The following is a 16771-nucleotide window of genomic DNA, read 5'->3' as shown; positions in this document are numbered from 1 at the left end:
GGCTGCCGATGCACAGTGATGCCAGGGCGGTTAAAACTCAAACAAACAAATCATATGCAACAGTGATGCTAACAAAATTTTCAACAAATTAAAAGTCGTAGTTCAAAATTAGATATAGCTGTTATTTTTAATATTTTTAGGTTATGTTAATTCATTTGTATATATAGAAAGAAAACTTTAGAAAGTTTAACTGTTGTTGTAGTTTTTGAAATGTCGCTCTGACATGCATGCGCAATGGATCGAAGAAAATGATAATCGGATGGAGCAGAATCTGGTGAATATGGTGAATAGATCAGAACTTTCCGTTTTCAGCATTTCCAATCAAGTTTGTACGACTTTTGAAGCATTAGGTCTTGCATTATTATGAAACAAAATTCGAATAGTCGACTCCTAGCGGTATGGACAGCTCCAGAAGTGTTTGGCACGAATCTTCATCGAGCAACGTCACCAAATTTTCGTATTTGAACTTGTTCGGTTATCCGGGACGTTTCCTGTCCTCCAAGTTAAAGTTTCCATTTTTTAACCGCGCACAGCGAGAGCATCTTAATAGTTTACTGTCACTAAAATACAGTGACATTTCGCTGCACTTTTCTTCATACTAAAGTAATGACGTTACACTCCCCGCAAAAATGATTATTCAGGAATAAACATCGATATATTTGATACTGCACAATAAGCTCTGAGGCTAGTGTGTTTTTGGGCGATTAAGAAGGCTATTTTTACGCTTCAAATCTGATTTTCTCAAAAACGGTAACAATCTCTCAGAAAACTAGTTCAGATTATTCTGTGAAAATTTCAGAATGATTCACTGACATTAGCGGTAGGGAAAGTCCTTTATCTGAAGGAAGAATCGCATAGCTGAAAACGCCGTCTATCACCTTGTTCATTGAATATCTCGCCTTCAAAACCATGGATCGAAAATCTATCCTGACAATGTCTAGATAATTTAATTTAGATGTGATTAGTGCATCAACACATATATGTTGTCGCGATAAAAAATGAAGTGAATGTTATTTTTGTGAAGGCAAGTCGATTTCTATGCACGTGCCATTTTTTCTGCTCCAGTTTCCTGGTAACGTAACGAAAAATAAGAAAGAAATGAAATCGGCTCAGCAAGGCTGCCAAACAAGCTGTAGCTTTATTGGATGCAGACACATTTTATGAAAATTTGTTACCGAAAATATCGAAACTTTTCTGGTCACCCGGACCATCGAGAGTTATTTGGCACATATGCGAGAGAGCATGGAGAGAAATTTAATACGCTGAGCGAGGCACGTACGGCACGAGTTATACGCTACCTACTGGCCTCAGCCCTTAAATGCTATGAATAAAAAATATCGAAATGTCATGTACTGGTAAAGAAGTTTTCTGGAGAGTACTTTTATATCTGCGGTTCCGAAAGGTCGTTCAAGATATCCGGACTAGAGATTCAAAGATGTTTGTTGAAAATCATACTAATGCTTATGATCTGTTGTAACTTCCTCTTTATTAAAAAAGACGCAATAATATTAAGTTCTCGTTTTAAGTTTAAGATTGAAGCAAAATTATACGAAATGTATTTTGACGCGAATGCAAGACACATTCACTATAGGGCGCTTTTTTAAATTTGCCCTGTGAAAGATTCAGTAGAACTTAATCGTGAATACCGCGAGTTATACTAAACGCAACAACATAATTCTTTCTCCATGCCATCAGAGATATGATCAGCAATTTATGATTGAATTTTCAACAGTATGAGAAAACCATAAATAACTCAAAAATAAAGTGTTCACAAACTTTTGGAAACAATTAGGAAAACACAACACGCTTGTTTACCTTTCAAAGTTACTTTACTATGGGGTGCCTTTTCAAAATTTACCCTCTGAGAGAGTGATAAGTTTTTGATCGTGAATACCTCTTGTTGTATCTAACGAATCAACATTATTTTTGCTACATGCAATCGGAAATATGATCACAATTTTATGATAAAATTTTCAGTTGTGTGACATAATCTCAAATAATTCAAAGTTAAACTTTTCTGAAATGATTGGTATAAACGAGTATCGAAGAGGATAATTCATAAGGCGCGTTTGTCTTTCTCGTATTTTTCAAGCTCATAGCTCAGTGATCTGTGAAAGGATTTATATAATCTAACTACCAATAGAATCGAAATTTTTCAACTTAAACGTGTATAGCAACAGAATTGAAGTATTTCAATAGTACACTATTGAAAAACCTGTCTCATTTGACCAATGTCAACACCAGCCAATCAGAACGCGTTCTGAGAAAGAGAACAAAATATCTGCTGCTGTACAACAAATCGTTCGAGAAAAATGTTCCGAACAGTGTTTAATATCGTAGTGAGTTTCACAATTTGGTCTTTATGAAGGGCAGGAATGATTCCCGTACAACATCCTGATAGTTTCTTCCAATGAAACTATCTATGAAATGTGAAATGAAATTTTATGCTGCTATTTTTATAGCCATTAGGATCGCCATTAGTGAAAAAGCTACGAACAAAATCACGTAAAAAGAAACCTCTTAACAAAAATTGGATCAGTTTGGATTATATCGCCACTGCCAGCAGATGTATTTTGTGTCGTTTGCAAAACTAGTTTTGCTTCCAACAAGAGCGATTACGTCACAGCTGCCAATTGTTTGCATTGGTGAAAAAACAACGAAAAGAGGACAACGGTGGAGAGCATCACACAAAATCAGCCGTTCTAATGGCTCGAAAAAATTTCTAAAGAACTATTAGGATTTCTTGCTCCCAAATCGAAGGTAAATATCCTCAGTTTAGGGCAAATCTAGAACTGTTTGATTTGATTTGTGCACTTTTCACTATGTGAAATTCACAGTAATCTGGATCAAGTGAAGTCTTCTTTGTTTTTGAGAAAAATGCGAAAAAGGGGAATGCTTGCATAATTCATACAATTGATCAACTAATTGATATTCGGAAGTGTTAAGGAACATGTCATTTGTTTTCGTATTCACGACATCCAGTTATGTCTCTGACATTACCCACCCGCCTTTTTATAATTCCATTTTATTGTATTCAACACGTTGTTTTTTCAATACAAAATCCAATGTTGCACAAGTTTTTGTCATTATTTGATATGTAATTTTTATTCACGATATAACGCCACCGAACCCACCGTGCATTCATCACGCCGAAACAGCAGCGCACAAGCAATACAGAAAATGATTAAAAGTTTATGAAATTCATTCACTTTTTCAAATCTCGGCTAAAGTTTTAGAATTTTGAGTTGCCTTTTCAGATTCTTTGTGAAATTTTGCTTCAAACATTATTTTTCAGTTCTGAAATAATTCCCGTGGAACGGAACAGTAACCAGTTATACATTTCCAGAAAACAATACAGAGCAAAAATTTAAGAATACTCAATTGTGATAAATTTCATCGCGAAAACTGCAGTGTTTTTCGTTTTTTGAAAATATGCCTAGTTTTTGCATAATTGATCAGAAACGCGACGTGCGCCGTTTGCTACATTTGATATATATCACCTTGAACTGAATTCAAAACCTGGATTCTGGTCTACCTTGGAGTTCTCAACGTAATTTGAGATTTAGAAATTAGTCCCAGAACACAAATTTGAAGGTTAAAACTAAGACTCTTAAACTGAATACTAATTCTAGAATCTGGAACTATATTGACTAGATTTTGGAACTGCATTTAGTGTATTAATTTATGTTCGAAATTTATATCCAGATTTCTAACTCGGGAATCCAATTCATGAAAACTAGATCTGATACAAAAATGTTTGATATGAACTCTGAACCATCATTTGGTATTATTTGTTTACCCTAATTAAACACCTGAATTAAGTTTCAAAGTTTTCTTCCTAAATTCAGTTCTGAAATTTAATTCCTAGATTCAGTTTCAGAACCCATTTCCTGAATTCAGAACCTTCGTGCTGGAATTGAATTCGCAGCTTGGGTTCTGCAATTAGATTTTGGAAATTCAGTTCCTTATTTCAGGTTCGGAATTCATGTTATGAATCCAATTCTAGCATTAAAACCGCAACCTCAAGGTGAAATTCAGTGCCGCGCACTCCCGCCAAAGTGTGGCCACTTGAGTTGAACGAATCTTCGCACAAAGCAGATAATGTAAAACCGACACATAGAAACTAGGATTTTTTTGGTGATTGAGCGCAGTGGGCTTTCGATACGTTTTTCTACTAATAATATATGTAACATATTATATTCATAATATACAATATTATATTATTTCTACTCCAAAACTAGTGATAAGTTTTTCTAAACATTCTATATATGGGGCATTCCACGCAAAATCATCCACCCAAAATTTTTTTTTCATCTATTTGTTTCGACAAAGAACTCGAAAATATTCGACACGTATTTTTTAATTTCAATGTGGTGCGTGGAATTTTCGAGATATGGTTTTTTAAAGTTTCGCGTTTACAAAACCGAACCTTTTTTCAACAGCCTATTCTGTTAAATCCGATCAAGATGCAAAAATTCGTCCAAGACACGAAATGTGCGTCTTTTTCTTTCGATCTCAACTGAAGCGTTACTAACAATAAACTGTCAAAGCTAGGATTCGATCAGTGGTGCGATATGTGTCGACAAGTTAAGCCCGTATCCGAGCGAGTTGCGCTGCGGTACACTCCGAACGTGCGGGTCGACATTGAAAAATTCGCTGGTCCGAAAATATTAATCTTTCCACTCTTAAACTTTGCCAAGATTGAGTTAAACCCCTAAGGCTTTTTCCTTTAACTAAAAAAAAATTAGGCCCAAGTTTGAATTTTTTTTTTTTGCTTGTTTATTAATTTTGAACATTTTTCATTTTTAACATTTCAGGTAAATATAATCTTTCTAAAACGTCTGGTTTTAGAAAGACTATATTTACCTGAAATGTTATAAATTAAAAAAGTTAAAAATTCAAAAACAAGTAAAAATGTGGGTGACAAAGTAACATGGCTTTTGAGGATAGATTTTTTTCTATTTTCCGCTCCTTATTGAATTTCAATTGTTTGTGTTTTCTCAATGTCTTCCTCTTTTCAACGATGGAAAGCCATCTAGTTACACATACACACGAAGCATTTTTTGCTGCCATATTGGGACTAACGCTCACGTCCTTGTCGGTCATTGCACAGCAGTAACTAACAAAGAAGGAGAATTATTATTCTAATTCTAAAATACCCTCTTTTTGCATATTTTTAATACACTGTTGCTGTCGATTTGGATTAGTGTTGCAGTTTTACGGTGACACTTCAAATAAATCAATAAATAAATAAATAAATGAATAAACTTCTAATGAAACTCATATCCGCGAGATAAAAGTTGTTAAAATTTCCGCAAATAAAATACAATTAACGATTATGCGGAAAATAATTTTTTTTCTTTACATATTTTGATTCATTGTTTCTCATGTGATTTTGCTCACGATCTATACCAGCAATCCCACCGTGTATTTCCCACACCAGTACTGTATGAAACAGCGCACACGAGACATAAAGAAAATGGCGAAAATTTTGCCGATTCACTTTGAATAATACTGAAATTTCGGAGATTTCTTCTAAAAAATTATAGTTTTGAATCTCAAAATCCGATTTTTGCAAAAAAAAATCGTTTAAAAATCTGTTTTTCAATTTCTAAAACATCCCCGTATCAGGGAACAGCAACCAATCATAGTTTTCGAAAACCAATTGAGCTTCACAAAGCAAAATCTAAAAATTCCAACTATATTTATTTAGTGTATATTTAATTACGAAAAGTTAAGTGTGTTTTGTTTTTCAGAAATTAATCCAGTTTTTGACTGATTGGTGAAATTCAAAACCCGCGAATTGCACTGAATTTCAGCTTAAGGGCTGAGGCCAGTGTGTTTTAGGGAGTTTTAGAGTCTATTTTCACGCTTCAAATCTGATTTTCTCAGAAACGGTGACGAATATAAAAAACCCAACTGACAATCTCTTAGAAAGCTAGTATAGATTATTCTGTGCAAATTTCAGAACGATTCGTTGACATTAGCGGTCGGGGAAGTCTTTTTTTCTGAAGGAAGAATTACATAACTGAAAACGCCTTCTTTCAACTTGCTCATTGAATATCTCGCCTTCAAAAGCATCGATCAAAAATTTATCCTGACATATATGTTGTCGCGATAAAAATGAAGTGAATGTTATTTTCGTGAAGGTAAGTCGATTTCTATAGACGCACCATTTTTTTTGCTCTTGTTTCCTGGTAACGTAACGGAACATGAGTGAGAACTAAAATCGACTCAGTTAGGCTGCCAAACAAGCGGTAGCTTTATTGTATTTTATGTGATGTAGTTAAACTTGTAACCGAAAATATCAAAACTTTCTTGGCCACCCGGCCACATCGAGAGTCATTTTGCACATTTGCGAGAGAGCATGGAGAGAAATGTAATACGCAGAGCAAGCCACGTGGTTATACGCGACCTAATGGACTCAGCCCTTAATGCTGAAAATTAGTTCAGCTCCGAAATTCTAGAACTAAATTAATGAGCTGAATTCCGAAACCTGAATTTTTCAACTAAATACGAAGCCTGTCCCTGTCTTACTAGTCCTTTAATTCAGTTCCAGTTCCTTTGTGTCCAAAATTCAGGTTCTTGTGTAGATAAACAAATGGTGGTTAACATAGGATAAATTTTACAAATCAATTATTTTCTGAACCATTAGAATTTTGGAAGCGAAATAGTAAAAGTTATTGATATTCGGATGTGTGAGTGAAGCATGTCAGTTTAATTTTTTTAGTTTCTGCCACTATGGCATCACTGTGCGATGGTGCAGATCGGAGGCCTCCAGGAATTTGTGTTCCGCTACGCTCCAGCTCCAAGCGTGACTCGGTACCGCGTGTCATAAAATAATGCACCATTTGCTGTAGAACAAGGAGCATTACTTCGCGAGAGAAGCACTTCTGAGATTGACTAGGATATAAGTGTGACAGGAGGAAGCCTTGTCTGACGCTAGCCTAGGACGGTAAAACAACATATCCATGACGAAGGGTCTGAACATTCAGAGTTCGGTCTTACACCCTCATTTTTGCAGCAGAATCAGCTGTTTCAACAAACCCGCCTTCAGAAGAGCTCATAATTTATCGATTCTTCCAATATAATCACCCACTTTAGTCACCATGTCACCATCATGCTCCGACCATCGACCACCGAGCATCTACGTCACGTGGAAAACTCGAGGTTTCACGCAAGCCAAAGCAATAAGAAAAGATGATAATAAAAAGTAGTTGAGGAAATGATATTTTTATTATATTATGCAGATATAATCCTCTTCGTTTCTCGGGCAAGTGGATGTATCTCGTTTCGTTCCCTGCACCGGCATCGGTACCGGCACCCGGCGACCGACCGTCACTTCGTCCGAGCATCGTTTCACTAGACGACTCCGGTAGCGATGCGATTATGCAGTGTAGCCCGAGAAAAATTGCGGTTATATCTTCTGCTTACTACTACTGGATCCACTACACAACTCTCGAAACCGACGACCGACGACGGTAGCCACAGGATTGGGTCGACCGGGCATGGTCTCTCGCTTTTCCATATAAATTTGCTGACTATGACAGGTGGATAGGAACAACGTTCTATCGTCGTTGGCACATTTTGGGGTGCGGTGAGTTATCCCGACTACCTTCGTACATGTACGGGTGCGGTTTCCCACTAGAAGATTTTGAATAAACTTACCTACGAAGGGTGCGAGTGTAGAACATTACATTGATTCAGTTTTCAGTTTTCCTCTAACTTCAATTTGATTCGGATTATATATTTGTACCAAAAACCGGTGGGTTCAGGCTGCCACAGTACTATACTTCCGTTTCAGGTGGTTAGATATTAGGATCTATTCCGTAGCCTTCAAGGATGGTTCAAACTAATCAAATCAAGTAAACTCTTTCAGATTTGTTATCACGAAAATTGCTGCAGAAGCTACTGAGTCCAAAGCTAAGCTACTGAACCTAGAATCGGGCTTCGTTTCGTGGTCGGATTACACCAACATCTCGGTGCCATAAGCAGACAAACTTATCACATGTTAGCTTGGCGGTATAGCTCAAAAAACAATAGCAAACTCGATTCGGTTTCCGCGAACCGAATCGTTGGAAGCCTCCAGCGCAAGTTCGCTTTCTGGAGTTGCAACGCTTCCAGTACCGTACCTACTTTTGCTGCAGTCATTAAAATGCATAAGAAGACATGATACATAGCCTAGCGAGATTTGTGCTTCCTTTCTCTTTCTCTCGTTTCGGAATGGTGTTAGAATGTTGAATGGCTTTCAAGAAAGTTTGTATTGTCTGCCAGCAGCGCTCGGTGCACCCACGGAATATTTATTATTCAGCTGCATCCTTTCGAGGTCAATCTTGTTATATTTTCAGGGATTTGCGAGAGAACGTAAGGGTAATTCCCGATGAAAGATGTATAGTGGGAGTCGGTTTTTTTACTGAAATGGAAAACGACATTACGAAACTAGTGCGGTGCAGTGAACTGTTGAATACAAATTGTCCAATTTGTTGTATCCCTATGATTGTAAAGTCCCAACTAACTTTTTCTGAGCCAAGTTGCAAATAAGAAATCACAGACTAATATTTCGAGTAGCCGTAGTCGATGCAGATTGTTTTGATTTTATTTTCAACTTCTATGCATTTTTCCTTATTAACTCATTGCAGAAAGAACGATATCCCTCAAGGGAGTAATCTTGGACCACTTCTATTTGTATTACTCGTAAATGAACTTAGCCATAAGCTGTATTCTGGAACCGCCAACACGAAAGAATACAATTGTTGTTGACTTCAGACAGTGCAAAATTCGACCTTCGATACGAGAACTTGAAGGTTTGCTTAAGGATCAAATGCATCTTGACATTAAACGTGTTCATTTACTTCAATGCAATAAGACCAATAATGTTGTTTATATCCAGTTCTATAAAGAGTTGGATGCAATTCAATTCGCTAAAAACAATAATAATGTGCTTTATGTGGAGCATGAAACTATCAAGTACAACATTCCAGTATATATGGAAGATAGTGCTATAGAAGTGCGTGTACATGATCTTCCCTCAAGCGTCATCGATTTTTATATTCGCAAAACTATGTCCCAATACGGAGAGATTCTCTCTAACGAAAAAGAAAAGGGGAAGAATTTTTTCCCCGGTATTCTAAATGGCGTACGTTTGTTACGCATGCGCTTGAGGAGGCCTATACCTTCTTATGTGACATTCGGTCAGGATACAAGAATCCCTTGCAAATCACTAGTTACCTATGACAATCAGATGGCCACATGTCAATATTGCCAGAAAGCTGTTCACTACGGTAAGCCATGGGACAACGGTGCTTCCTTCACACCAACCCCAAGCAACCCCAGTACACCTGTGACAGCCACGAACAACAGTGAAGCATCCCCTTCAACGAAACCATCCAACGTATCCCCTATAGAACAAAGTACACCAGCTGCAGGTAATAACTTACCATCCAACCAACCAGCAACTGCAAACAATGTACAACAAGACGCATCTACAGCAACTAGCAACGAAATCAACAACAATACAACCGATGCGGCAATGAATGACGAGACGAACCGCGAACAAACTGCCCCTCAATCCTCGCAGGAGAAAAATGGAAGCTCCTCTCGCCCTAGAAAAAGGGTGACAACGAGATCCAATACAAAAAAAAATTTATCTAAAAACTCAACTAAATCGGTCACGTAAAACTTGTACGCAAATAGGCCTGAATAAAATATCTTGACGTATTGTTTTCGAAGCATTGGTGGCAGCGATGCCAGTATTGTTATTTCTGTAGATTGATATCTTCCCTAGAAACTCCAGCGGTCCAATCTTACGGATTTATCCGTGGATCTACAAACTCCTGTCTTTTCTGCGGATCTACGGATGAAACTCCTAATATCTACAGATTTTGCATTATTTCACCAGGAATCTACAGATTTCTAATGATTTCTTTATACATCAATGGTAAATAATTAAATATTGTTATATTATCTCCATAATTCATTTTGAAAAGCAACCATACATCTATTACCCATTGATTACTTAGTTTCAGGAGTGTGCATCTATGGCTAAGAGCTCCAAGCTGTTAATTTTATGTAAAAATACGAGTATAAGTACACTTGAAACCAAATCAACGAGTTTGACTTTTAAGGAGAAGTAGCATCACTGCGTACCAGAGAAGACCGCTTTGTTTTGGTTACCAGCAAGGTTGCCAGTTATACCGATTTTTTACATCTATACCGTAATATAGATATTCTCTCCCAAAATATCCATAATTCACTGTTAAAACCCAACAGATAAATACCCATTTTTTGTTCACTTAAAGCAAACCCCGGTTACTCACTTAAATGAACCCCGGTTTCATTTCCCTGGTACATTGATAGTAGAGATTCTGGTACAAATTTCCGTATATTTCAGCAGAAAAATTTACATAGATTTCCGAATCCGTAGATCTACGGTGGTTTCCGTAGATCTGACATCACTGATTGGAAGTGTGTGAAACAGCTCACATTGGTGAGTGGATCATAGAGAAAAGATTACCCTACAAAATTAATATAATCATATGTATGTGTGGGAAAATTTAATACCCGAAAAATTTAATACTGAAAATTTACCTTTCTACTCTTGTTTCCCCTACTCTTTACTTTTATTCTATCATACTGATTGACGAAATTCAATTTAATTTCTTCACACAGAAAACGGTCCAATGCCTTCTCATTTAGCTTGGTTTGATTCGAAAAAGTTGCGACCAAATTTTAGAAATCAGCTAATTGAAATGATTATGCCACGTTCGTTCTGCAAAATTGCATCTCTAATAGTATCTAAGCTTACAGGGTTCAATTGAAATAGTCATTTCTCTGTATTATTCGATCCATTTTCGAAAAAACTATGAAAACTTATGTAATGGGTGAATATTCTATTCTCAATAATGAGTAAGAAGAATGTGTGTCCAAAATTGAGTAAACTACCCAGTTTCAAATGACGGAACGAGTCGAAACTGGGAATAAAACAACCCATTTTTTTAGAAATCAAACATGATGTATTTTTCGAATTGCTTGGTAAAAAGTCCTCCCTCTCATTTTTTCCGTCTTCCACCATCTTTTTGATCACTAATTAGATCTACATGCCGGTTCTAACCCCGTCGTTCGTTCACGCTCACTCACTGCTCCCTCAACTAACCTTTTTCTTCCATCTTCATAACCACTTTTCTCTTCTATCTCGCCTTTCAAAGAAGCTGCTCTGTAATGCTGTAATACTGTGTCACAAACTAGTTATAGGGTTCGTGGTTTAGCTTTAACTGTTAGTTTTAATTTTAAGTTTTAAACGTAAATGTATCTGTTGGATCATTGTAATCTGTTGATACAAAAGATGAGGAGGTTTTATGCCTGCTGGAGAGAGAGATTGCTATATTTCATCTCCATCGGGCTTTTCCCTGCTCCCCAAATAAGTGAATAAATAAATAAATAGAAAGCAAAATGTGTGAAAATAATTGGAACAATTTATTAACATATTTGCGTATGCCATGTCTTTAATTTTATTAGTTGTTCACCTAATTTGTGCTTAGTCTCGCCAAATGTATCATCGTCAAATGTATCATTGTTGAGTTGAACTCCTCTTTAAGAAATTCAGTGAACTGCTGCATCAAGAATCGAACTTGATACATCAGATCCGAAGTTAGAGAAATGATAGAACTTACTAAAACTGGACGATTAGGCAAATCATGCATTTAAAAGTTTTCTACCACTTATGGGTATTATTTGACCTAGCAACAATATGGATGTTGTTAGTATTTCACTCAATTTTATATGTCAAAATGTACCCTACTTTTGACGGCTCGTATTGAAGTCGAAAATGAGTGTTTGTTGTACTCATAAATGAAGTACTTTATTTTAACCGTGTACTGAGTGTGGTTTTCCAAGGTTTTAAATATAACACCTGAATGACAAAAGACCGTACGCTCTTTTTCTCGAGCACTAGTTCTGGTGAAAAATAATCAATCATTGATAACTTTTTCGTAGCTTTTTTACTGCAGTGTATTGAACTGAATTGAAACTACTTATTGATAATTGTTTTACGCTCTAAGGCGTTGAAATTATTGTGCGAGGTATATTCGAAAAGTAAGACCCATAAGCTGTAAGTAGTGCGAAAAGTAAGCCCATATTTCAAATCGAAACAAGTTTGTGCATATCTGTATGTTATATTGTTTTGATTCAATGCTTATTTGCATGTCTGCGCGTACAGCAAACAATGCCCGAGATAACCGTTGCTTCTGCCAATAATGATGTATGTAGATTGTATGTAGTTGTATATAGATTGAGTGTAAAAGAATCGTGCTGCTGCTAAATTTTTGAATTTACTTCAATAAGTGAAGGAATGATTAAAAAATGGTGTCGTGATTTAAAAAATGGACGATCAAGCGTTTTTGACAAAAACCATTAGAACACCGATGGAAACTGTCTCAATACGTAGGTTAAGAGTTTCAGTGCAGATGGTTTTAGATAGATGATGCAACGATACGAAAAAATGTTTAAAGGTGAACGGTGATTCTACAGGATGAATGTATCCGCAATTTTTTCAACTGAATTTGACAAATTAGCAACATTCTGAAACGTCATTCCATTCCATTACAGCTATGAGTCGATACACACCAAAAGAATGCGCTGAAATTGTGGCGTTTTACGCTTTGAAAACGATCGTCCAATTATGGAAACTGTGCGGACCAATCGTAGAAAAATAGGACAGTCATTGGACGCCTACAAACAGTACAATCCAAAGTTTGGTTACCTGTTGATTCAAAAGTAAAGTTTATTCCGGCAAGTCAAAGAACAATTGTTTATTTGTAAAAATCGTTTGAAAAATGGCAAGGTTGTTCAATTTGGAAATCCTGCTGGCGCCTCATCTATAGAAACATAGCAAAACGCTGTGGAATTTGAAGGTGATACAAATCCACATATGACGCAACTCATAGCAACGTAATTCGTCAAATATTTGGAGGCACAAATCTATAAATAACTAAGGGAACGTGTCACTTGACCCAATTAGTTCTGATTGGTCAGTTCGATCTTATCTTTGATACCTTGCAGCTTTCAGAATAATCACACACTTTGAACAATTCGTTTACGTCTTCTGGGATCGACACATTCAAGCGTCTAAAATGACTTATTTTTACAGTTGATTTTACACAGGTTTCATGCATTCATGATTGGGGTTTTAATGAATTTTTTCATTTGTTGATTCGCGACACCACTAAATTTTAAATTATTTGTTGTGTAGCTGCTACTGTATTACTGAGGTTGAGACTTACATAAATGTGCAATGGTAAGCAGTTACTAGAAAAGATATATTTCACAGGATAATACAAATTTCAAACAGAAGAAGCTACCGAGATTTACTTCGAAGTAACAGATTTGGCAAGCCATATGCACTGGTGGTGAACGGAATGAATCATTCGTATCCAAAGGCACCACAAAATGGGACTTTCACCGTTGTTTTGATACGCTTTGTCTTCATACTAATATAATAAAATTATTCAGGAGGTGTATACTACTTATCGATCTACCCTGAACGGACGGAGTGGATCGAAATCCAAATAATAATTTTGGCATACTATACCCATTTGTGGCAAACGGAATAAACCATTTTTGACCAAAGACTCCATGAACGGTGTGATTTGTTAAACTGAATGTCTACAAATGTAGCTTTTGCCTTTTCTTACACTGCTCGTTCAAAAACCTCTGTTATGATACGATTTGGCTTTATGCCGCTAGTATATAACTCTACCGGAGTTGTACACTCTTTATCAGAACTACCCTGAATTCCGGTCGAAATCTGTTGAGCCATGAAACAAAGGGAGATTCAAAACGACTTTCAAAAACGTATTAAAAATATAATCAACTCAAACTTATTTCAATATTCACCCAATATGAGAGATTATATAAAAACTGAGCCTCTGAAAAAAAATTGCAGTTTCTTCATATTTAGAAAAAAATATAAAACATTTTAATATATTCAGTTTAAGCCCACAAGCTCAATGAATATAAAAACGAGCAAGAATATTCGTTGCGTTTGCTGGATTATTTTCTATGCTTAAAAAATAGAACGCTTTGAGGAATATAAAGCTCTTAGATTTCCGTAAAACAATAGCTTCCATACATAATTGAATCAAGTTTTTTTTTTTGTAATTTCTACTCGTACCGAGTCCCCTGAATACACAATGAAGGCAAAAAAAATCTATCGCTCCGCATTTGCCACTCCTTTCCGATCAAGATTGCAGTCTCGATCGCTGAAAAAATAACCGTTTCCAAATAAACACACCTTCTGCATCTCTTGCATACGGCAATCACCAATAGATAAATCGTTCCTGCCACTGGCGACAGATTTTGCACTATCTCTGCATTAAATGGCCTTCATCCACCTCCCATGGGGAGGAGGGAGACTAACAAAAAATGGATTCATTTACACTCGCGCACGGCGAATTTTCTGCGGCTGGTGACATATTTCACCGACCGTCAGAAGGATGGGGTACCTACCTCGACGTTGTGCAGAATCGTTTGACAGTTTTCCACCGGTACGTTATCCCTGATCTCGATGACAATGTTTTTGTACGCGGATTTTTCCACGTAAACTGAACTGGTTGCGGTGGCGGAAACCGCAACCACCAAAGCCATCAAAAGCACCGGCGTCGCCGGTAGCTTACCAATCTTTGCGCACCGCATTGCGTCGTCGTTCGAGCAAATATCAGTTGGGATGCGTCTTTGATGTTATTGAAAATTTTCGTTTCACTAATCTACCGTTTCAGCAGGATTGTAGTTTTAGAATGATTTTTTTTTCGCGCAGCGATTCTAGTATTCAACGAAGTCGGAAGTTGTCATTTTTTACACCACAACAAACTGCCTGACGGATACAACAAAAAATTCAACCGCAAAACCCGCCTCTGTTACTTTTCAAATTTTTCACTTATCCACTTGAACGTTGAGTAAATATTCAGATAACAGCGATGCAATGCCGGTAAAGTCGTTTTTGTCGCCACAAACCCGAATTGTTTTCACTGTTCCGAAATGGCCCACAATAACCACCATGCGACGTGCACAAACCACGGGTTTGTTGATGTTTTCGGTTCAATACTTGTGTAAGCCAACGTACATTCAGTCACAAGAATGCGGTTGCAATGCTAGAGCTATGTAACATAAATCCCGAAAAACCAAACCGCAGTAAGGTTCACTCCGCAATTCCATCGGTTTTTCAATTCCAAGTTGTTCCTGTAATCCAACCGCCTGCACCTCTGTCCATCGGGGAATTATTTTCCGAATCCCGTTTCTTCGACCGATCGTTAGTCCGTATTCCTTTGGCGGCACGCGAAAGACACCACGCGACCACAATTCACTTGGCACTTTGTTTCTTCTCTTATATCTCAACAACACATGATCTGGGAATGTCAGTGTTAACCATCTTCCCGTCGAGCAGGACTCGTAGCTAACAAATGCGACCAAACGCAACCAACGTCAACAGCGGACTAACCGACGAAGGCCGGCAGCAGCATAGGCATGCCGATGCAAAACCATCTTCCTTCTTTTCCAGTTCGCCTTAACACCGACACGGGAGTTCACTTTATGCTTCGGCACTAGCAGAGAGAAAACATGAAAAAGCGTTCATCGTCGTCTGTTTGTTCATGCGGGCTTCGGCTCGTTCACTGATGCTTGCAGGTACAGATCCAGATGAAGTATGCCGGTTCGTGGTTTAATGAATGGTAAACTTGGTTTGTTTTGATTATGTTTCCAAGCTTCTCGGGCCGCCAGCTGAATAAAGTTCATCATGTCAAGCGACATTAATTAAAAGTAGAAACCTAATGAAGTGTTGCAAGGCGCAGGGCGGAAAATTGTAGGGACTAGTCGCGCAACATCATGACTTGTTTCGTAGCATCCAATAGGAATTGCAGGACTGCTGTGATGTTCGGTTTTAGAAGTACTATTCAATGTAACAAACATAAACATATGAGGTTTGTTAAAAAAGTATCGCGAATTTTGAATTTTCGTGGGCTACATATGTACGATTTTTTATCTTTTGATGCCGTTATGTTGGTACTCATGACCCTCACTTAAGTTGACAAATCCGGCTATTTTGATTGTCCAGTCAGTATTTGACAGCTATTGTGTGTGAACGTGTTTGAGCTTGTCTTCGATCCTAAAAAATGGATCATAGAATTTGTATTAAATTTTGAGGGAAAAACAATTTATAGTGCACAGATGCTTTCAAAATGTTAACTTTTCCATACGGTGAAGGTACTCCAACAAATAAATAAGGTACAATCCAAAACCAATTCCGATCCCAATCCCAATCCCAATCCCAATCCCAATCCCAATCCCAATCCCAATCCCAATCCCAATCCCAATCCCAATCCCAATCCCAATCCCAATCCCAATCCCAATCCCAATCCCAATCCCAATCCCAATCCCAATCCCAATCCCAATCCCAATCCCAATCCCAATCCCAATCCCAATCCCAATCCCAATCCCAATCCCAATCCCAATCCCAATCCCAATCCCAATCCCAATCCCAATCCCAATCCCAATCCCAATCCCAATCCCAATCCCAATCCCAATCCCAATCCCAATCCCAATCCCAATCCCAATCCCAATCCCAATCCCAATCCCAATCCCAATCCCAATCCCAATCCCAATCCCAATCCCAATCCCAATCCCAATCCCAATCCCAATCCCAATCCCAATCCCAATCCCAATCCCAATCCCAATCCCAATCCCAATCCCAATCCCAATCCCAATCCCAATCCCAATCCCAATC

The 16771-nt window shown here is 37.6% G+C and overlaps 1 protein-coding gene across 1 annotated transcript in view; it reads right to left on the bottom strand.

Moving 5' to 3' along the window:
* Positions 1–15481, bottom strand: part of LOC131440159 (calcium-activated chloride channel regulator 2-like) — a 43804-nt gene extending 28323 nt beyond the window's left edge. The window contains exon 1 of the mRNA XM_058611206.1: positions 14503–15481. Within this exon, the coding sequence (XP_058467189.1) occupies positions 14503–14688 (186 nt within the window). The 5' untranslated portion in view covers positions 14689–15481. The remainder of the gene's footprint in view (positions 1–14502) is intronic.
* Positions 15482–16771: the final 1290 nt, after the last annotated feature.

The sequence above is a fragment of the Malaya genurostris genome, chromosome 1 (genome assembly GCF_030247185.1).
Source record: "Malaya genurostris strain Urasoe2022 chromosome 1, Malgen_1.1, whole genome shotgun sequence".
Taxonomy (NCBI): Eukaryota; Metazoa; Arthropoda; class Insecta; order Diptera; family Culicidae; genus Malaya; species Malaya genurostris.
This window is presented reverse-complemented; position numbering and strand designations above follow the sequence as displayed.